General features: G+C 42.2%; 3 protein-coding genes across 3 annotated transcripts; 1 reads left to right on the forward strand and 2 right to left on the reverse strand.

The window, feature by feature from the left end:
* Positions 1-1040: 1040 nt before the first annotated feature.
* Positions 1041-9468, reverse strand: LOC149271815 (putative deoxyribonuclease tatdn3-A). Its single transcript, XM_089507113.1, has 10 exons — positions 9412-9468; positions 8171-8203; positions 7344-7417; positions 6358-6439; positions 5722-5784; positions 4935-5044; positions 4407-4462; positions 3289-3401; positions 2709-2789; positions 1041-1184 (listed from the first exon to the last, which is right to left on the reverse strand). Exons 1-10 carry the CDS (start codon positions 9466-9468, stop codon positions 1041-1043), a joined length of 813 nt encoding a protein of 270 aa, XP_089363239.1.
* A 1421-nt stretch (positions 9469-10889) lies between these two features.
* Positions 10890-17610, reverse strand: LOC149271816 (putative deoxyribonuclease tatdn3-B). Its single transcript, XM_089507114.1, has 10 exons — positions 17416-17610; positions 16637-16669; positions 15324-15397; positions 14908-14992; positions 14650-14712; positions 13864-13973; positions 13502-13557; positions 13243-13355; positions 11791-11871; positions 10890-11033 (listed from the first exon to the last, which is right to left on the reverse strand). The coding sequence occupies exons 1-10, from the start codon at positions 17608-17610 to the stop codon at positions 10890-10892; spliced, it is 954 nt and encodes a 317-aa protein (XP_089363240.1).
* Positions 17611-18020: 410 nt separating this feature from the next.
* Positions 18021-23940, forward strand: LOC149271817 (kinetochore-associated protein NSL1 homolog). The gene is made up of 6 exons (XM_089507115.1): positions 18021-18536; positions 19110-19185; positions 19780-19910; positions 20031-20085; positions 22977-23044; positions 23665-23940. Exons 1-6 carry the CDS (start codon positions 18021-18023, stop codon positions 23938-23940), a joined length of 1122 nt encoding a protein of 373 aa, XP_089363241.1.

Below are 23940 nucleotides of genomic sequence, written 5' to 3' on the forward strand. Positions count from 1 at the left end.
TGGATTGGAGACTGCGCTGAATGGACGAGTCAGGGATCTTAAATGAATGAATAAAAACTGGACATGACTTCCTATATTAATCCGCATTACTTTGTGTGACAGTTTCACTCCTGCTTTAAAGTTTCCTAGCATGTAGGAAATATACGTATACAACCTCCTGTACATGCCAGATATCATACATACACGATAAGCGAGATTTAAGTTAGAAATATTTCAAATATATAGATCCATTCTGTAAAATAATATGGGCTAGAGGAAGAACCGGGTGCGCCAATATATTATTTAAAGGACAGGGTTATAAAAAAACAATGAAATTGCTACAATATCACAAAAAAAATGTCAAAATAACAAGTGTTTTTGTTAATATTGTTCCAAATGTTGGTCATGATCTACCAATATATCACTAGAAGACCATGACTGGGGTGGACAGGTCATTTAGGCAATGGGGCGCTACCCAAGTGCTCACAGCTACCGGGGTCTGCACAGCATGTCATTGTAGCAGATGATCCATGCAGGCATGGAGGATCTAACAATTACCCCTTTAACCAGGGATGGAAGGTGGAAATGAGATGAGAAGACAGACAGTGAATAGGAGGGATTCATCCGTCTGCTAATCTTCATCCCGCTGCCGGAATAGGTTTTGTCAGTGGACTGAAGCGGGTTACGGTTAGGGTTTAGTTAAATAATCTCACTGGGATTTACAAAAGGAACTGAGAAACAGCGTCCAAAACATTCCTTTTCGCCATCGCATCAGAATATATCTTCTAATTGGATCTGAGCATATCATCATTTTTGGGACTGCTGGTCCAGGGAGCGGGCGTTCAGTGTTTACATTAACATCGCCTTTATGCTCGTATATCACACACGCTTCTACTGATCATTACTAGACGGCTTCAGATGACTCCATCGCTTCAAGTAAGTTCTGACATTGTACTCCCAGACTTCGAAACACAAATGTCTTTACTTATAAATATATTAGAATAATAGGTGCAGCGCTGCGAGTCCCAAACCTGCACCTGTTATCCGAATCCTAGAACCGGTTAGCTATTTAATTTGTGGGCGACCCTCGGGAAGAGCCTCAGAGCATTACTCGTGGTCGCTTCGCACACCGACTCAGGTGGAAGTCCTTTCACAGACGCGATGTAACGACAAGAAATACCGATGTTTGATGGGATATTCCGTTCCTGCTGGGATGAGATGAATCAGATTAGTGGGGGTTGGATGCTAGTTGTGAATACACAGGGGCAACAGCTATTCATAAACACAGATCTTGGGCAGGAAGATGGCCCACACTCAGTTACACATACACTGAAACAGAATTATATGGCAGATTCAGCCTATTCCATGCATGTTCAATTTCCCTCACAGTATTAGCCTCCATCACCTCTACTGGGAGGCAGTTCCACTTACCTACCACCGTTTCAGGAAAGTGATCTGAGGCCAATTGGTAAGCAGTGGACGTGGGGAATGTGAAAACCATACTTTAATATGTTTCTCGAAAGTTTTTCATTGTCTTCTGTGTGGTCTGCTCACTATATTCCATGAAAATTCCAGAAGGCTAGATAATTTTCATAGATGTTCTGACAATTAAGATCTAGGGCTGGGTTATACTTCATTTATCTGGAGGGCCACCTACCGTTCAGCAGCACACAGCTTGGTCGTATACAGTATAATAGACCATAGGCTGGCTGTATACAGTATAACAGACCATAGGTTGGGCCATATATAGTATAACAGACCATGAGTTGGGCGTACACAGTATAATAGACCATAGGTGGGGCGTACACAGTATAATAGACCATAGGTTGGGCGTATACAGTATAATAGACCATAGGTTGGGCGTACACAGTATAATAGACCATAGGCTGGCTGTATACAGTATAACAGACCATAGGTTGGGCGTATACAGTATAATAGACCATAGGTTGGGCCATATACAGTATAACAGACCATAGGTTGGGCGTATACAGTATAATAGACCATAGGTTGGGCCATATACAGTATAATAGACCATAAGTTGGGCGTATACAGTATAATAGACCATAGGTTGGGCGTATACAGTATAATAGACCATAGGTTGGGCGTATACAGTATAATAGACCATAGGTTGGGCGTATACAGTATAATAGACCATCGGTTGGGCCGTTCCTTACTCAGACCTAAACCGGTAAGAGAGGTTCTATCTGTGTTAAAAGTAATTGCAAAGTCTACCCAGCATCGGATAAATATTACCCGCCACGGAGAGCTGTGTGTTTATTTTAATCTGAAGAGGACTCTGCTAACTAGTACTCAGGTATTGAATGAACATCGTTTCCTGAACAGAATGGTTACCATCATGCAACAGACTTCTAGTCCCTAATGAGCTATTTCAAAACAGCAAAATAGAAACAGAATTTGATGGCAGATCGGCCCTATTCAGTCCGTCTAGTCGCCTGTTTTTCCTGCTGTAAAGACTCAGACCTTAATCAGTCGTTGGTATTGTCTTAGATTAAGGAGCCATATACACCTGTCCCATACATGTTTAAATTCACCCACTATATTAGTCTTTACCACTTCTGATGGGAAGCTGTCCCATTTAGCTACCACCTCTTGGAAAAGTAAACACATAGCTCTGCTTACATTTGATCCATACTAATGGATGGGGGGGTCACCCCAAGCAATATATCCACTTGCATGCAGTAAAACTCCAGTTATTCTCTGCACGGTACCTGCTTCATTGGTCCTAGAGATGGAGAGTCCGTCTCTAGGCAGAGGTTTTCCAGAGGGATCTGTTTGATTAGCTTCGCTCGCTAATATCCATGGGGAAAAAAATCATAATACAGCTGCGATCATATATTCTAAAATACGTCAACCTGTAAATAAATGTAATTTAATCTATACATCAAACTCCATTTCTTATCCTCTTCACTAAGTATCTGCTGACCCCCCGATTCAAAATACTAGAAAAATAGATTATGATGTTCTCAAAAGTTCTGTTACACACATAGAAATGTAGAATGTGACAGCAAATGTATGTTTAAATTCCCTCACTCTTTTAGCCTCTACCACTTCAGCTGGAGGGCTGTTCCACTTGTCTACCACCCTCTCGGTAAAGTGAATAGCTGTACATACTCATACAATTATCCAAACTTTGCTGATCTGGGTGCTGGTTGCTCCCCCACAAACCCCATAGAGAGGTGACATCTCAGGTGTATTTTAATACACATTTTAATGATTCAATGGTCTGAGAAAAAAAGCTAAATTAAGCACGATGTGTTTCGACAAACTGCTTGGTAAAGCCTCTCTTACTTGGTCATTCCTAACGATCGCTGGGGGGAAGGAGAAAAAGTATCCAGCCTGCACACCTTCCAGGGCCACAGAGGGCCGTCCCGCAAAGTTATGAAGCAGCACCTTCTGGGCACCTAGAAAAACATATATATATATTTCACGGATCATCACCAAAAATGCGCACTCCACATGCAGAGCCACATATAGGGGGGCGCACTCCACATGCCGAGCCACGCAATGGGGGCGCACTCCAGATGCAGAGCCACGCAAGGGGGAGCGCACTCCAGATGCAGAGCCATGCAAGGGGGGGCGCACTTCAGATGCAGAGCCACGCAAGGGGGGGGCACTCCACATGCAGAGCCATGCAAGGGGGGGCGCCCTCCAGATGCAGACCCATGCAAGGGGGGCGCACTCCAGATGCAGAGCCACGCAAGGGGGGGCCCACTCCACATGCAGAGCCATGCAAGGGGGGGTGCACTCCAGATGCAGACCCATGCAAGGGGGGCGCACTCCAGATGCAGAGCCATGCAAGGGGGGGCATACTCCAGATGCAGAGCCACGCAAGGGGGGGCCCACTCCACATGCAGAGCCATGCAAGGGGGGGCGCACTTCAGATGCAGAGCCACGCAAGGGGGGGGCACTCCACATGCAGAGCCATGCAAGGGGGGGGCGCCCTCCAGATGCAGAGCCACGCAAGGGGGGGTGCACTCCAGATGCAGAGCCACGCAAGGGGGGGGCACTCCACATGCAGAGCCATGCAAGGGGGGGCGCCCTCCAGATGCAGAGCCACGCAAGGGGGGGTGCACTCCAGATGCAGACCCATGCAAGGGGGGGCGCACTCCAGATGCAGAGCCATGCAAGGGGGGGCATACTCCAGATGCAGAGCCATGCAAGGGGGGGCCCACTCCACATGCAGAGCCACGCAAGGGGGGGGCACTCCACATGCAGAGCCACGCAAGGGGGGGGCCCACTCCACATGCAGAGCCACGCAAGGGGGGGCGCACTCCAGATTCTGGATTCTAGAAAGATCCAAGCAAAATTACATCGAGGTAGGAATAGGGGCTGCAGATTATTACGACCCACTTGATTTTATTTGATTGTAAAGCAGTAACCAGAATCTCTGTTTTTGACGATTTTACCCTGCTCCTTCAGAAAAGCGATTGTTTGCCTCCCAGCAGACCGCGAGTGCACATTTCTGAAAAATGAAAATTGCTAAAGGTAATAAAAAGCTAAAAGTTAAAGGAACAGTAACACTTTTTTATAAATATGTTATTATTATAAGTTCTCGCCCATGCATGAGCTATAACTTATACTCCGAATCATAAGTGATCCTGCTCATTGTAACCAATATTTTTTACATTTTAAAACAAACGGCATTAGAACTGTGTTCCACTTCACTGCTAGCGAACTCCTTACTATGCTTTTAAATGAATGGGGTGGATATAAAGAAAATAACATTTTTACCCAAACACACGATGCTGACTTTTTGTAATTCCGTTGGTAGTAATAGACCCGAGCCTATAAATATCTGAGACCTAACAATCACATGAAATAATAGTCTTTAATAGTCTGCCCACTAGATATTAGTATTTACACATAAAATTATATTAAAAAAGGAACTTATGGTTTTAAGGCAAAGTTAACCCTTTGAAAAGTATCATACTGACATGGGAAGGTCCAGTCGTTTCGCAATGTCCAGCTGCATCTGGAACGCTTTTAACTGCTGTTCTCGTTGTTCGGAGGAAGGAGCGAGCCAAGGGGTAAAATCTAACCCGATCTACACAGAAAAGAACAATGAGTTTGAAGAACACGTATGTAACAAGCAACATGTGCTTCCAGTGTTATCTCACAGCGACTACACAGGCTGTTCACGCCAATATTGAATTGCCCGGGGCCACGCACCACTACTGGGACAGGTTAAAAGGGGGTGACTTCATTCATACAACAAAAATCCGATTACCCCTGTCATCGAATGTATGTTTTCTTGTATTTCTTGAATCCAGACTCTCCTCGTTGCTAAGGCTTCCAATCTCTGACACCACAGCAGAGGTATTACTTTTAAGCTCGCCTTATAACTCTCATCACACCTATCACACACAACACCTCAATCACACCCACCGGCCATCACTATGGAAATGTGGCTTTTTTTTATCATGCAAGAGCATGAAACGGCAGGTGGGCGTGGCTATGGGTGACCAGACTGCTGAGCTGTAATGCACGGGGGAGGGCCTTAGATGAATGACAGCTCTCTGTTTATAGGTAAATGTAGTATTTCATTAAACTTTTAAACATAGTTTTTTAAAGAGAAAAACAAAATGACGGCATTCTTTTATTTACTTTTGCCACTAAGCTGCAGCAAGGGTAAATTACACCATTGGGCACCAGTAGTACACTCCATATAAGATATTCACTGAGATATATATTTTTATTATACATTGACATGCAATATTTTACCTCTCCTATAGCGACTAGACTGTCCTTGTACTTATCAAACTCAGGTAGAACTGCTTCCACATCCTTGCAAAAAAAGAAGAAGCCAATATCAGACACATGGAGACACATTTGTATCTGTTCTGCATCTATTACTTCTGCAAAATGAATAATCACAAGTGACCAATTGCCTCCACTTTTTCCCTAAACAGTTCATTAATCTCTCCAGCCAAATAAGATAGGGGCTTCAATGGATTTTTACTAGAAACAGGAAGTGTACTTAAGTATGCTTCCTGCGCATGCATTGCAGCACTCCCATTGAAGTCAATGAGCTGAACTCCAACAGATATCAACAGGAATAGCAGCTGCCGGTCACATGTATAACACCTTAAAGGTGCGATGGGCTGAGGCTAATCCTGTTCATTTCAAGTATTAAAAGATGCATGCAATGGCACGTTGTGTTCGCTGATCCAAGTTTAAGTTTAAAAGGCTAACTGATGGTTAGAAAACCCTTTTGCAATTGTGTTACGGCCAGAAATGTTCCTGTTTGCCTTAAAAACAGTTAAGAAACCTCAAATTTGGTGGTGTAGGCAGTGAATGGTTTTATACTTTTCCAAGGAAAGAACGTACGATACAAATCTTCACAACGTCCCAAATTACCTTGACCATAACACTGCGCTGTCCCGCTGCTGTAGTCTGAATAGGATGTATCCCAAGACATGGCATTACAAAGTCGGGGAACCTTCAAATAAATAAATAAAAAAAGTGACAATGGGAACTGCTTATAACAGGCGGTAGAGTCTTACATATCAAGCTACTCTTAAATAAGCTGCACTAAAAGTATCAACTCAACACTTAGAAACATAGAATGTGACGGCTGATCAGACCCATTCAGCCCCATCTAGGCTGCGTGTTTGTTTCCTGATGTAGAGACCCAGACCTTAATCAGTCACTGGTCTTATGTTCAGTGTAGTCAGATACTGTACCGATCCCACGCGTGTTTAAATCCACCCCCCCCCCCCACCGTAAAAACCTCTGAGCGTCTAAAGGGGGGTATTACTGGAGAAATACTGCTATGTGGGAAGTATACTTACAATGTTACAAATATTTACAATGTTAATGTACATACAACATAAGGCACATTCTTGGAAGATGTTTTACCTTTTTTTTTAAAGGGGTAAATGGACAAGAGGGGATTCTGCAGATCCCCCCCCCCATGCATTTGCAAAGGGGATACCACAAACATTTAAAAAGGCCACCCAGCTATCACACATATAATGGCTCGATTGACCCTTTAAGGATGCCCATGAGGACCAGACTCGTTCGACTTGTGAAAGTGATGTAAGAATAACCTGTTTTGCTAAAAACTGCTAAAAAAAATGGCTGTGCTGCTGAAAAACATAATTCCTAAAATAATAGTAAGTTGGGAAATGGTTGATTTTGTTTTTAAGGTGTTCGTTACACCCAAAGGTAATCCCAACGCAAAATAATTTCATTGCAGCATTACATTCAGCGATATCTAAAGCCACATGAAGGTCACCATTGTAAGTAGCGCGTGAGCAGACAGACGATGAAAGAGTTATTTTAACACTTGAGTTGTTTTTAAGTGACTTTCACATTTTTCTTTACAGGCACAGATAACAAACCTTTCTGAAAGATGGACAAGTCTTTCAAATTCTGCCGCATGTTCTGTAACGCAAACGAGAGCCTGGATCCCATCCTAGAGAAGAAAAAGAACAGGTAATATCGGTAAGTGCTTAAAAGGTCAGTAAAACCCATTTTTGGATATTTTCTAGATCAGTGAAGGAACACAATCCCTGTTTCAGCTAACTCACTTTGTAATAGTTCACCTTAACAAAGAAACATAGAATGTGACGGCAGATCGGACCCATTCGGCCCATCAAGTCTGCCCACTATTCCTGCTGTAGAGTCCTCGGTCTCTCCTTAGATTCAGGAGCCATGTGCCTATCCCCTCACTGTATTAGCCTGTACCACCCTTGCTGGGAGGCTATTCCACTTACCCAGCATTACTGGGTATGAGCATATAAGCAGGCCAGATATTCGCATACTGCCAATGCACCTTCCCCATATTGCTGGGTTCAGTGATGATCCCAGCAGCGAACCTCTGGACACCCTAAGCTTGCTATGCCATTGGGAAAGGGCAGCAGCTTCTTTCCACTACAGGGCACCGGCAGGGAAGAACTTCAATCTTTAAAAGAAAATACACCATTGGAGACATTATTCCCAATAGCGACCAATGCCCAAACCCTTCCCGCAAATAATAACTTCACCCTGTAAGATTTTGCCTTGTTTATAACTTTTGCTGGGAACACTTAATCGTCACGTGACACAGAAGCAGACACTGCTGCCACGGAACGTGAAAAAAATTCATTCTATTTTGAGATGAAACCTTCAATAGAAAAGATCAATTAATGGGACAGCACCTTTAAATAATGTGTAAGAAAACACATACTTTTCTTGATTTGATGATGACGTCATCTGTGTCCTAAAAAGAAAGGAAAAAAAACAATAAAAGCGGCATGATAAGGACATTCACCGCTGGGGACCCCGAACACGGATCACAAGTACTCAATATTTTTTCCAGCTTTATTTTTACTTCAAAGTTTGTTTTTTTGGTTACTCGTGGAATCAAAGGCCAGGAAGCATCGATGTAATAATACGGAGAAGCTGATCTCAGTAGGAATTACAGACAAAAATGATTCTTTCGCGTGTATTTTTTCCTGACAGCAGTTCTGTATAGTCTTTAACATAAAATAAAGTGCTTCCTTAGCATTAAAAGGAAGCAAACTTGAATATCAGGGTTAGAGAAGCCCCCAGACCCCCGACCGTGTGCACCTTGTATTGGGCCGATTACATGGGGTCTTTAATTATTTTTTTGAGATGAGGTCATTGACTTTGTGATATTCCATTCGTGTAGATACCGGCATGGTGTTTCTCTCTGCCTTTGTTTACATTGGGTTTTTTCCCCCCATACCCACTTTAATGCATATGATCGCTGAGGTCCCTTTAAATTCACAGGGCATCCCCCTTGAAAATGCATGGGGGGGATTCTGTATGTACTCTACACAGGAGATGTGTGCCATCAAACATGTCCCGGCACGTGATATGTTTACCAACGATCAGATCCAGCTCTTGGTTAGCGAACGGTGGGAGCTAACGAGACCCCCAGCACACGCATGGAAAGCACTCCCAGCTATTTAATTGGGAGCCATTAAAGCAGCCAATCTGCGGCGAGATCAGTCTGATCATAGAGGAGCCAAGAAGCTGCAGCTTCTCTCAAAGGTAAACCCCCCCCCTATTTTAGAGATTGCAAAGTACACAAAGTGCCATAATATGAATGTCTTTGGTGAGACTCTTAGGGACAGTAAATTGTTAATTTTTACAGCGATGTTTCTTGGAGTTGTCTGTTCCGATACATTCGTGCCGTGTGTTTTAACCATTGAAGTTCCAGGCACCTCATGAGCCATTCTTCTTCATATTACCAATGCGATTACCCCCTTACTGGAAGCTCTCCCCCCCTCTCCATAGTTCCATCCATAAGTGTGCTCTGCATTGCTGTACATAAAGAGTATACAGTCCTAGAGGTTCCAGTGTAACTGTATAAAGCAGAGGCACGGGAATGAATGGAATTTTATTTAGGCCCAAACCGAAGCCTTGTTGTAGAGTAGCCTGTCAGCAGACCGGAGCCATTACCTCCAGGAACTCCTCGGCTGTGATATGGCAGTGACAGTCCACATAACCTCCCGCCATCCACCTGACCTTCCCTACTGGCCTTCACCGCTTGTGGGGGGTCTATAGAAGACAGCGGGCGGGGCAAAACGGAAACACATACAGTGGGCGGACCTTACATGTGACAGACAGTCTGAGTTGTGCTGGAGCTCTAAACACAGAAATTTTATCTCGTACCATGTAATTAGATTAAATAGAACGCGTTACACACAGCGGAATCGCAAATGTATTAATAATTCTTGTTATGCTAGCAAACTGACTTTTCTATGGTGTTTAATGTATATCGCGTTGTGAAACGGCATTTAAATTCTGTTTTAGCTCTTGTGCCTAGAGCTCGGTAGGAGGCGGAGTTTTTACACGCAGGGTAACTCATGTGCACTTTGCCGTAACGAATCACTTCACAGAGAAAGTGGTATTTCAAAACAGGGAAACTTTGCCAGCCGTAATTACATCGCAAATGGTCGGACCGGTGAAATGAGTGTTTAATATGGCTGTGATTGCCGACATAATAAACCTGTAATTGAAAAAGTCTTCATATAGTTACACAAGTATAGTTACAATGTATTCGGTTACAGCTCTCGCTGCCCACCTGTTTGGATGACACTGATCTTCTACTGTCTTCACCTTTTGCGCTGGGTACCGCTCACACCTTCCCTACGCCGCGATGATGACAACACTCAGCCAGGGGACAGGTCGGCCCAAATCAATATACTAAATATACACAGTACACCATTCACTGAGAGACAAGGGCACGAGAAGTAATCAGCCATTGTACAAATACAGCCTGAAAGGGATTTATTCGCTTAAGGTAGAGCTGTTTCCCCTCATTATGAATGGCCCGTCCCCAATACTCTTCTGCTGTAGGAAGAGCTTGGCTGGCCCTGCATCATTAAGACAGAGAGATTTCCATAAAGTTTGACTTGGCCATTTAATAATGCATTATGCAGGGCCAGCTCAGCATTTCAGCTATAGGAACGTACCTGTCATGGCTCTTTGCTAAATGTCTGTGTTCAGTAGAGCAATGTCCACATGTACGTAAAACACACACAATAAAAACATGATAGTGGCCCATAATACTCCAAAAGAACAGCCCAGGGGATGATAGCCCTCCTGACCCTTACCAGCCGTCCCCTGTCTACTCTTTAAGGTGAGATTTAGAAAAGACAATTTAGAATTTACTGAAAAATGTAGTGCTAAACATCAGGTTGTAGATTTGTTGAAATATTTTGTTTCCCCACATTATCTAATCATTAATAAGGCCCGACCACAAGCAGCTAAAAAAGTAAAGATTGCATTGCAAGTCACTGCTTAGAGGATCAATCCCTATTCTACTATAAGGCTACACTATAGACGAATGTATGCTTCTTCTGTACAGACAGACTAATTCTCTCACAGACTCATCCGACGCCGATGTTTCACATTTTATAAAAATAAAATTCCCTTTATTTGGGAAGAGCTTGAAGAAGCTTAGGGAACAATTTCATGGCATTCTTTGTGGTGACCTCAATGACCTCTTCCACTAAAATTCCCTTCACTTTGGCTATGTACTCCGCAGATACCATGATGTTTTTAGGTACGTTTCTGACCTGTTGGGTATGAAACAAAAAATACAAAAACATAAGGAATACACTTTGGCAATCTAAGGGTTCATGAGATTTTTCTGAGGCTGGGCCACTGATTGGACCACCTAATCTTCAGCAGGGCCATGTTTACCTGGGAATGCCCAAGCTGGCACTCATAGAGTTAAGTACCGAAAGAGCTTAGAATGATTGTGTTATCCTGCGAGTTTGAATAACGATATCAATTACAAATCTGAGTCTCGGATACAAATCAGGGATTAAATCAGTAAGTCTCTTTGCGATGCAAAGTAGTCATGTGATCGCAGCGGCTAGCGGCAGCCATTGCTGCATTCTACTGAACAGCCTCAGGCTAATGAGTCGCGTGTGCTGTAGATTCTCTGCCAAGTGGAAAACAAGCTAAACAGCTTGCAAACCACGGTACGGGTTACTTGCTAAAATGAGAAGTTTCAGGAGAATTTTAGTTTAAGTTCACTACGCATTACCAAGGGCCGTGTAGGCTGAGCTGAGACCTATATAACACGGATCTATAGGTGGGGAGGCTTTCAAGAAATCTCCCCACATTAACTGCATGTATGATGGGCCAATTATCCGATCATGCAGGAGAGGCTCCCTGCGGTTGGCCCTTCATAATGTATAATGATATCAAGGAGTTGGGACTGAAGCTCTCCTGCCATCGAATATATAGAGGAACTTCTGCTGCTGGAACGCAGGGGGCTGGATGTACCTACGATGGTGAAGTCATAATGAGAACATGGATTCTCACCTGCTTTTCAGGTCCCAGGGCTGGGGAGTCTGTCTCTAAACACATGTTCTCCAGAGGCAGCTGTTTCACCAGTTTCTGCTTCTTAAAAGAATTAGGGAATAATTCATATGGTAAAATTAACAATCCCTTTCACTAAATACAGGAAAACGATTGATGATGACAGGAGTTGTACCTGACGAAGGTAGGTGCCTAGAGGCTATCCTATTTTTTTACCTGAATGATGTTGTTAGTATATTCACGGCATTCAACTCTATCTTATGTGTGCCTACACTGCTATATATTTTATATAGTCACCTACTGAGACGAGCCTGTCACGCAAAGGCAGGAGAAAGTGGCCTGTAAGACCAAATGCCATAAACTTTTGCCTCTTTCTTTATTGGGAAAGAGCCAAAGGTAACAAAGGCTGGCTGTTTAAGGGGCAGTGGTGGCACAGACAAGCTGTCTGGGGCAGGGGTGGCACAGACAGGCTGACTGGGGGCACTGACAAGCTGTCTGGGGCAAAGATGGCACAGATATGCTGTTTTGGGGAACAGATGATGCAGACAAGCATGGGGCCAAGGTGGCTCATGTTGTTTGTGAAGCTGGGATGCCCCGGGGCAATTTCACACTGAGGCCCTGTGGTTTCTGGTTAATCCCCTCATGTGGCATGTGGGCACATGAGCTCGACCACACAATAAAAAATATGGGGCCACTTTTCATTCCCAGTCTGGCCCTTCGTATTTCCATAATCTAGAAAGTTTGTGTGTTTCTCTGCAGCTGCAGGTAACATGACCCAAAAATGATACGCAACGTGAGACTGGCAGAAAAATACCTGCATAGTCTGCATTATAGAAATATATACTTTTGCAGCGGTATTGTATTTTCCTGATATGATTCCCATATTTTTGGGTGACATTATGGTTTTTTTTGCAGGGAGTAGAAGGGTTAAATGTAGAGAAACTGCCATGTTCATGATGTTATAACAGGACATGCTGGCACTGGCTGGAGACCAAATCCTGGCTCAGCGGGCTCGTCAAGGGTGGATGAGTTATCACTCCCAGTAATCTGACCCTGACTTCGATTGTTGGCATGATGCAGCCAGGTCTGCCTCGGCTTGTCTACCTCTAACAGTAGTCTTAGTGGATAAGGATGATCGCTTTATTGGCACAGGTGTTCCAGGCTGAAAATTCAATTGAAAGCGAGTCTCCTACACAATGAGGACCATGTATTATAAATGATTCTGGTGCATAACCATAGCAGATAGCTAATACATAACCCCTCGCGTAGTATGATTACTTGCTTCTAAAACATATGCTAGTGACGGAGGCTGGTTTAAAAGAACAAAATAAACTAGGATTTGGCAATGCTACTTAGCCGGTAATCTTTTGTAATAATACTTAAAACACTACGTAGAATTGCTTTCAGATAGGCAGTGATCCAATAACACGGAAACTTGGTTCTATTGTATATTACCTGTTCACTTCTAATGATGGAGGGAGGGATAGAAAAGAAATATCCAGCTTTAACACCATCCATGGCTACCGAAGGTTTCCCATCAAATGCATGCAGCAACACCTTCTCAGCGCCTTAAAATAAATCATAAAGACGGTTATCTGGAATCTGGCTGTAAAAAAAAATAAAAAAAATGATGCAAAATGAATGTGAAACAAAGATGGAGAGCAATATTGTTATAAAATGAGAAAAAAATAATGGTGATTGCTGGGCCACCTACCTTGCTCTTTTAATATATTAATAGCGGGTCTTCCAGCTGAACGTGAATGAACATTTCTGGGGAGGAAAAGATTAAAATTGGGGGGAAAAACCCTCTACAGTGCAAGTTTGAAGATAAACATTTAACTACTTGATTATTATAATAAATTAGACAAATATGTTTAAGGGAGCCAGTATAGTGTTGTGCACAGGGGATGCATCTCAAATTATATTGTTTTAAAAATATGACAATGAGTCTTTTGTGTTAAAAAAGTCAAGAGAACGTTCACCGCTGGAAGAGACTCATTCAGTTGTTATAATCTCGTGCTAGGAGAGGAGGGTTGGATTTTCATGGACGTTTATGCTCTAACCAAGGAACCTCACAGGGGCAGACTGAGCCGCTTAGCCAGTTCGATCTGTCTGATGAACACCTGTCGCTGCTCTTCTTTCTGATCATCCGTGTTTGCGATCCGTGGGGTAAAATCCAGCCCAACCTGCACAGAAGAGAGAAAATACCGCACCACCAGACATCATTGGAGAAGAATATTGTACGTCAAATCAAATGACACAGTAATAGTTTTTTAATTGCTCTTAAGAATAGCAAACCTCTAATCTAAAACATCACAGGATTTAGAAATAAACATGTTAATCCCAATAAAGTATGTGTTCTAGCTGTTACCTTTGCCCAATCTACTAGATAAACACCCAGACTCTTTAAAATAGTACCTTGAGGTAAACAATAGAAAGCTCAATTTCAATCACTCTGACTAATGAAAGCCTATGGAGGAAGGGACTTCATTAGCATTGCCATAAAGCATCAGCTCAGCGCGGTGTTTGAGCAGGGAAGGTAACCCAAAATATTACACAACGGACAAACACGGCAGCCTCCAGGTCTGCAGATAAAGGATGTTTATTGGACTTGCAAACCTACATTACTGTACACAGCACCGGGGTTTATGCTCGAGTATCGTAAATTGGGGCAGAGAAAGCCCCTGACAACACATGGATTACCGGGAGCTGTAGGATAGAGGACAAGGCTCAGACGTTCCTGTTAGTTACGCTACAGGATTTGATTTCTTTGTTGCAGCTGTCTGGTTCTGTAAAAGCACAAAACCCGTAGGAGCAGAAATCAGTAATTGCTAAAAAAACAAAACAACAAATCATCCATACCTCGCCAATGGCCACCAGCTCATCCCTATGCAGCTCAATCAGCGGCAGGGCCTCTTCTATGTCCTGTGGAAATAAAACAATGATTTGTAAGTTAAACAAAACCACAACCCAACCACGTATTTAGAATACAAAACACATCGGTAAATGTAACACGATGATGTGCCTTTAATCCTAAACCCAAATAACCACAATTAAAATGAATGTAATCTGATTTTGGCTATTTAAATTCACAGTCAATCTTTTTTTGGGGGGGTTTACCTTAAGTGTAGCACTGCGCTGCTGTCCTGCCTCATCCCCCTGGACCGGATGGACTCCTAAACATGGAAAAACCAGCCCGGAATGCCTGCGTACAACAACAGGCCAAGTAAGAGGCAGAATTGTCTGCGCATGCTTACAGAAGATCCCTGGGGAAAGATTCCTATACACCCCAAGCATGATATCTGCAGTCACTCTATGGCAACAAGACAGGGGTGCTTCTGCTTCACCCATGGCATACCCACCAAGAGCAAGTCATTATCACCCGTGAGAGCTAAATAGTACTTAGAGACTTGATGTTTAATTACCCCACTCTCAGCATGTACACTACCATTCAAAAGTTTGGGGTCACTCAGCTGCTTTCATGGGGGAAGCAAGGACATTTCTAGCCGTAGCAGAGTGATGGCTGCTGATGTTACCTCTTCGAAAGCTGTATCACTTTTTCAAATTCTGCCGAATTCTCAGAAACTGCGACAAGGGCTAAAACACCAGCCTGGGATATAAAAGAAAACCAAATGTACAAAACTCATTCTGAATGTATGCAATAAAGATGGGGTTGAGATACATTTTTCTTTAAAAAAAAGGGGTAACTAAATAACCAATATATAACTTCTGCTTTACAGAAACATATACAAATATAGGATATTTGTAACATATACAAATAATACAATAAAATGCAGTGTTCTGCACTTGGTGGAGTTTAGTGTACCCATGCTATCGATAAGCATTGCAGCTATAAAAGGCTAGTATTGTAAAAAAAAATGACATCAGGGTCAACAGCTCGATCACAGTCTGAGGCTAGCAGCGTTTAGTAAGCAAGGTAAAAGTCACAAATTTAAGGTAAACCGTCACATCCGAGATAAAGACAAAAGCTGAATCCAGACCTAAAACGCACTTGTCGCTCATCACTTGTGTTAGAACTAATTTTATCAAATGCCCCGATTTTAAATCATTCGGATTTTTCCTTCTTTTCTCTGAAATTGTCCAAAAGCACGGCCACGCTATTTTACCTAAACTTAATTCCTTAAAAAATGAACGTTTCCCCCTCTTACAAAAATCTTCAAAAATTATATATTTCAATTGAAAATACATAAAAAAAACACAAAAAAAAACATTAAAAAAATTATATGAAGCTCATTAAAGTCACTGTGACATCACTGGCATCTGTAAGATATAAGAGCGACCCCCCAAAGGGATCTCTATCCATATAGCACCGAGAAATAATAAATATACCCTTTAGCTCTACCACTAAAAGTAAAATTAAAAGAAGGGAGAGCTATTACACAATTCAATTCACATTCAATGTTTTTATGAAAGAAAACTTGGAAAGCGATTGCTCCTCTAATGCTAGTGCATGGGAAATAAGGGGAATAAAAGACATGGTTCCGCTACAAAATAACATCCGAGTCCGGCACACAAGAAAGGATAAGTTATAAAGGAACTGTAAAGATCCCCACAATTTACAACAGAAAATATAATAATACATTTATGTTCGTCTACATAGTTTGCTAGAAAAACCAATGTATAGCCTATTAACTTACTGTCCCTCCTTTAAGCATTGCTCGTGGAGACTAAAATAGTGTCATCCAAAGTACTGTTTTTATATATGTGTGTATATATATATATATATATATATATATATATATCTCTTTCTTACAGGTGACAGGTTATAGATGAAACCCAGTAGCCCCATTCACCAAGAAACATTTACAGCAAGACCAAAAGAACTTACCGCCTTTGCTTCTTCTAAAACGTTGTCAATGTCCTGCGAACATAGGAACACCAGATAAAAACATGTTAAAACGATTTGAGCTTTGTGCCCACAGGGGCATCGGTAGAGGCGGTGGGCCTGCCGGGGGTATGTCTGCCCACGCTGCTCCGCCACTTGGTCAGACGTAGCATTGGCCAGCCTTAGCTTGCAGGTAGGTCGGGGACATGGGCAGAGGCTGCGGGCACACGTTAACTAGCCCAACAAGGAAGGGGTTAATGTGGGCCCGCAGCCTCTGCCGTTCACAGAGCTAAGTTTAGCGTCTGTCCACACATTTGATTTCACAGATCTTTCTTTCTCTTTGTTCTGACGTCTACTGGCGCACCAGCCATGTTACCACTAATGGCGAAACCCTCCAGACATCATTGACCCTTCAAACATTTTAAAAGCACCCAGGATTAATATTTGTGGGGGACTGCGAAGGTAACCCGTGTGGCCGATACTAATGAGAAGCTACAATATTGCCACAACATGCACTTTATGTTACACTTCATGTATGATCATGTCACGAACGGAAACAACATGTTTATTGACATGGTTCTGGCTGAAAAAATATTCAATAGACAGTTTTCTCAAAATATTAATAATATATTAAATATTAAATTAACGCTGGGTCATCAAATGCTCAATTTTACTGAAGCATCTTATTACATTTACAATTTTCTAAATATCATTATTATTAATCTTGAGGATTACTCATTATTATCAGGTGCAATATCTGTGGCCTATGTGTGTCCTCTTACATGGTTGAAGTCGGTGGCAGATAGGTGACAGTGACAATCCACCAGACCTCTAGAGCTCTCCATGCGGAGCCCTTCTTGTTTCAGGAAGACTTCCTCCGGGGGATCACTAACGACTGAACACGCACAGTGACCCAGGACCCCGGTCGCCGGTAGGAAGTAAGAATAGAAGTGCGCATGCGCCGCACCCAGCACCATTTCACTACTGCTAATACGTCAGATACGTGAGCGGAAACGAATGTCAGCGCCATCTTAGTACACCCAACTGCTGCGCCGTCTCGGTACATCCAACGCTCTGGAACTCATTAAAAAATAAAGCAAACGGATAAAATGTTGCACCGATACACGAAATTGGTGAATACATTTCAAATGTTTTTAGACGTAAACGAGGTAGTTCTATATCTACCTATCGGTTATATATGTGGTACATACTCGCATAAAGGCTGAAAAACGGTCAGGCTAATTACAGCATAATGAATAGAGTTTTGGGGGGAATAAGTCCAACCATAACGCGTACGAGCGAACGGGAAACAATGATGACTTGCGTGTTTCTGCCCGAGCTCCGTTCTCAGCTGGGACTTCCGGGGCTGATTTTTCTAATTTCAAAAATGGCGGCAAATGTTAGACGGAGCTCCCGGTTGAAGAGTGGACGGGAATCGTCAGGGGACGGCTCGGATAGTGTAACACCGGCGCTAGAGCGTAGCGGGGACAGACCCTGTGCGGGTGGGCTGGGTGTGTCTGTCCTGCCTGATACTAACATAGAGGCCCGGGTGGAACTGTCTGATAAGCCTAATGTTGCAGGGACCTCTCTGCAGACCGGGACTAGTGGCCCGGGGGAGGCAGAATTCGCTTCTAAGACTGGAGCCCAAGGGCGGACGGGTGCTGGGCCCGAGGGTCACACCGGAGCCGATGGTCCTGTAGAGCCTGTGTCCTCTGCCATGGCTGGAGCCAAGGAACCGGAGGAAGCCGATGGATCTGCCCGGGACCACAGGGTTCGTTGCTGCTCCAAGCAGCTGGTGCAGGAGGTGCTGGAAATGTGTACCGAGTTCAGCAAAGAGATCCTGGAGAGCCAGCAGCAGTTGAGCCAGGAGAGGCGAGAACAGGAGCTAAAGAAATGTGTCTGGGTGAGGGCCGCCATGTCTGTTACCATCAGCGGCGTCTATTCACTAAACAGAGAGTCGTGGTTTCAGCCCCCTCACTTCTCTATTCATTATGTAAGGCCAAAAACCGGCAGCTTGTCTATGCAGCACTGAGCTCATTCTTGACTCTCGGGTTAATCATGTTACCCACTGGCTCCAAAACTAGTCTATAGAAAATATGTACAAATGGACGTCATCAATAGTGAATGCTTTTCGAAGAATGTTCTCTGTGTAGGCAATAGCTCCCAAGTTGTAGAAGTGTGTTAATTGTCCGTCAATGGTAAAGCAGTTTGGGACAATAGACGTTTTAAGGGCCTGTTTATTTTTGGTGTAAATTATAGTGTAAAGCGGTAAAACTTGAGTAATCTCTATAGACACATTGCCAGGGCTCCTGTGGTAGCTGCCGTGTTCCGGGGATACCTGCTTTGGGATCAATTATTAATTATTTAATGTTATAACCTTTTTTTTTTTATTATAAAAATGTACAACATTCCGAGAGAAAAAACCTGATAACATTCTCGCTGTTTTTTCCTTCGTTGTTTTTTCTTTATTTTTTAGGATTTCCAAACAGCATTTCAGGAGAACGTCAGTATTAATGGACTGTCGTGGGATGAGGCATCAGAAACACAGAATGGCAAGTAGCGAGCTTGTGCTCATCAGACTATAATCATGGGCAGGGTTTTTTTTTTAATTATTATTATTATTAGCGGTTTCCTAAAAATACCTCCTGCTAGTCACAAAAAGTACAAGTAACGCTTACAGGGACTTGATTTCCATTTTTGTCTGGACTAAATTTTAATTTTGTTGCATAAATCATTTTTATGGTTCTGTTTGTGCTGGTTCTCAAACCTGTAACGTTGTGCTCACAACGGACTGAGTCGTTACAGACTGCATATGCAATAATGCTGATTAAGGCAGGGCCACCTAATGCTGTCTCACTCCTTATGTGGGTGATGTGCCAAGTGAGCCAACCGATCCTCTGCTTCCCTGCAGGACATAGAAAGACAAAGGCCTGTTCTGTATGTGGCCAGTTGCTGGAATCAATAACCAGCTCTGTATAGAACCAGTTTTGTGTCCAGATGAAGCCACGGGAACTATGATGCAATTTCCAGTTGCCGTGGCATCAGGGATTTGTCGAGCCCTGAATATAGAGTCTGCACACGCAACTGTAACCTTACTTAAATAAAGAGCTGGGTTGCATTTACCATATGATTTTCTTTCTACTTAGAACCAGATATTAAAATTTTGGAAGATAAGCTGGATGAAGGAATAGTGGATACCACAATGAAGCGAAAAAGGAACCCCAGAAGGATTCTTACGCATGTCGTCAAAATGCTGAAAACAGAGAGGGAAATGCTGGTAAGTGTAAATATTTTAGTTGGCGTTCAGTTCTGCGCTTGGTTATAAATACGTTGTGCAACAGAACAGAGCCTCGAAAAGAGACCTTTTAAACGTAACCTTTATTTTTGTTTCTTTTAGGAGCAATACAAGCCTGTTGTAACCCCAGAAGAATTTAAGCTTGATGCAGGTCTTGGTAAGCTGGTATTTTGATAACACGCACGTCGTCAGACTAAATGACATACAGATTGGGAAACTATCTGTGCTGTAATGAAAGGGCTGAAAATAAAATGGCTGTTACTGCACACAATTCAGTTCACATCCGAAAAATGATTTCAGGAATTTAAGTGAAAATTACATGTTATACTGCATGGCGTATGTAGAAATTCAATGACTTTTTTACGCCAAATGTGTTAAGACAGGGCTTGACAAATCCCAGGAGCCAGAGAATTTTGTCCTGGCCGCCTAGGTTTTGTCAGCCTGTTACATCCAGAAAAAATTGTGGATGTAAGAGGCTGAGTCACCACACGGGGGCGCTGCTGCTGCTGTCTGCCCAGGAGTCTGGGCAGACAGCACAGCCACTCAGAGCCCGCCCCCGAGCTGTGATCCCTCCCACGGAGTGATCCTGAAGGCTGAAAACGCGGTTGCTGCAAAACCAGCAATCGTGTTTTCAGCTGCCACAGGCAGCTTCAGCAAAGGGGGTTGTGTGTTGATTGGGTCCCCACACAAGTGTGGACACCAGACCCAACACCCCCCTGCTGCCTGATCGCTCCATGAGAGCGACAGTGCAGCGTTAACCCCTTCAATGCCACAATTGTGTATAACACATTCGTGGCATTGCAGGGGTTAACATTTGTCCCCACAAGCTTGTGGGGAGTAAATATCAGTCAATGCTGTGCTCCAATGGAACATCAGCATCGAAAGAGTTTTAAAAAAATAAAATAAAAAAAAAATTAATAAAAAACAAAACAAAAAAAACAGCACTGACCTGAAAGTCCAGGGTGCTTCCAGGTCAAACGCTGTGAGTTTAGTAAGTGGGCTGATAATGATCAGATCCCTCCTGACCAACTGTTAGTTTAAAAAAAATCCTGGCTGCTAACTTTTTTTACCTGGCGCCGAGATTCACAAAAAATTTGTCAAGCCCTCAGCCTTAATCCTCAGCCTCCCTCTTCCATTGTCACTGACAGAACAGTGTCACCAATTCTAGATGCTGCCTTGGGTTTTATGTTATGTTTTATGCTGCCTTGGGTTTTATGTTATGTTTTATGCTGCCTTGGGTTTTATGTTATGTTTTATGCTGCCTTGGGTTTTATGTTCCAAGTGCATTATTTTACATCCTAAAGATTGTAAGCTTGCGAGCCGGGCTCTCTCCACCTAATGTATCGGTTTGTCTTAGTCTGTCAATTCTTGTCTTGTCAGACCCCCTTATATGTAGTAAGCGATGTGTAAATTTGTGCTATATAAATAAAAGATAAAATTTATAATAATTTATCAGCATTAAACTGCAGCGGTCACACTCCATCTCTAACCTCACCAGCCAGCGCTTGTTCAGGAAGGAGTAGGATCCTATCCATATTATCAAAGTCCCTCAGCATTGCCAGTTGCTCTGTTCGATCCAATGCCTTGGGTTTTAAATATGCAACTTACTCGCACTTCTCACAACAATTACTCCTCACACCACAAAACTATTTAGATAAAATTTCAAGTGTACAATTTATACTTTCTCTCCTTCCTGGCAATTAACTCCTTACTTACCAGTTTGCACAAGTCAGGTTCCCAAAGGCTCAGGATTCACCTTGCGGCTCTGTTTAAATAGAAAAATTATAATTATATCATAAGTGCGGAAAGGTTTTTTTTCACCTTTTGTTTGGGACCTCCAAGTCTCCAAAATTCAGAACTAATTTATCAAAGCTATCCATAGTTTATATTTTTGTTTTCAATGTAATTGTTTTTTATAGTTGACCTCCAGCAAGGCAAGGTCTGTAGTAAATGTTGCATTATCAAATTGGTAAAAGTAAGAATTTACAAAACCCATGGCCTCTTTGCAACACCAACGCTAGGAGTTTGGCACCAATGCTTTAGGAGATACTCCAGGGTCTACAAAACTCACTTGAAATGTTATCAAGCTCAGTTTATTGAACCATCCAGGAATGGGGGGGGGGTATCGTAGATTGAGCCCACCGAAGAAGTTCCCTTTACATTTTTTTTTTTACTGTGTGTGTGTATGTGTATATATGTGTGTGTGTATATATGTGTGTGTGTGTGTGTATATATATATATATGTATGTATATGTATATATATATATATATATATATATATATATATATATATATATATATATATATATATATATTATATACACACACTATACAATGTGTTCTTACCATTGTAGTGACTATAGATGAAATGTAAACTGATCCACACAAAGAAATATTAATGTAAACATTTTACAAGCTTTGGTTCATAAAGCTGTTTTAAACAAGATATATGTAGATGTAATCTCAAAATGCTTGATGTGGTTTTTACCCTTCTGAGAAAAGCTGCTCTGGCTGCCCATATCGCTGTATCTGGTGTAAACAAGTAGTGGAGAGCCTCTAGTTTAAATTGAAAACCTTAGTGATAAATGCGTGTTTTTCTGTCATTGAGGTGATCATTATGTCGGAAAAATAGCATAACTTGATCAATATTGTGCAGAAGTCATTATAAATATGAAATATAGTGTACTGTGTCCTTTTTTTAAATGTAGATTCCTACAGTACCTGTTTTTTGGATATGAACTGTACTGCATGCAATAACAACCAATTTATTTTCCAATTTCCACTCTTTCATTACAGTGCAAATTATTTTTTCAATACATTGCATTCTTGCATATCCTAAAAAAAACAACTTTCTAATAAGGCTGCCTTTTTGGTTAGTCTATTTTCTTCTTACTTGGTTTCATTCAGCTTTAAATGGTACATGAATACAAGACAATAAAACAAAGCTTACACCCAGCAGTGAGTTTTGATGTTAACTAACATTGTTCCTCATGTGTTAAGGTGGATATTTTCTTATTTTAGAAATCTGTTTTTTTTCATGTTTTCCAGCATCTCGAATGGCTGACCTGACTTCCACAACCTCAAGTATATCAAAACAGATCAGTGAAACAATGAAGGTAAAATACTGTAATGACCACTCTTTGCCTGTTATCCTTCATGCATCTTCTCTTCTTCCCAGCTGGCTTCAGATCTATTTCATTATTATTATTTTATCTTATTATTGAAATTTTTTGAAATGCGTCGTCCCTTTTTAAACGAAAACCCGTTCTTCCGTGCATAAAGTCTTGAATGCTTATACCAAACAATCATATGCAATCTACTAGCTGAAACGCTAATAAAATATTTCTATACATTTATGCTGTCCAGAAGATTCACTCTGATCACAACACAGGCTGCATAACCTATGGATTTTAGGTTGTAGTATTATCTCAAACTACCTAGAATATCAAACTAGAAGGTTGAGCCATCTAGATGCAGAGTGATTTGAGTCGTCTTGTATGGCTACAAAATGTAATTTTTGGGAAGGATTTTTTGATGTAAATGAAGTTCTATAAACGTGAAGTGTGCAGGTAAACATCTGTGGACATTCAGCTTGGATATTTGTGGCACCAGAAAGATGCACTAAATATGTTCTTTACTAGGCTACCCAGATCTAGGAATACAGTGAATTACATATATCGGTGCCCCCTCCCTAAGAAGGAATTTTAATGTTTTTCTTTTTAAAATGTTCTTTTAGGCACTACCAGCTCATATTGAGAAGGCTGACGGCTTTTCCCAAGTGCTGAGCCTCCAGCCCATTCTGGAGAGCTCCCGGACACGCAAAGAAATCTTTAGCTGCCAAGTGACTGTGGAAGATCTGGCAAAGAAAAGGCCAAAGCCCACAGAAACTACCCCCACTGAAAATCCATCCAAGGCCGCAACCGTACTAAAAAGGAAAAGACCAGAATCCCTTTCGCCACAGCACAGACTGTATCCCCTGCGCTCCAAAAGGAAAATTAGTCTCAACCCTTGA

The sequence above is a fragment of the Sceloporus occidentalis genome, unplaced genomic scaffold (assembly GCF_023333645.1).
Source record: "Sceloporus occidentalis isolate IW3139 unplaced genomic scaffold, rSceOcc1.0.p SCAF_459, whole genome shotgun sequence".
Taxonomy (NCBI): Eukaryota; Metazoa; Chordata; class Lepidosauria; order Squamata; family Phrynosomatidae; genus Sceloporus; species Sceloporus occidentalis.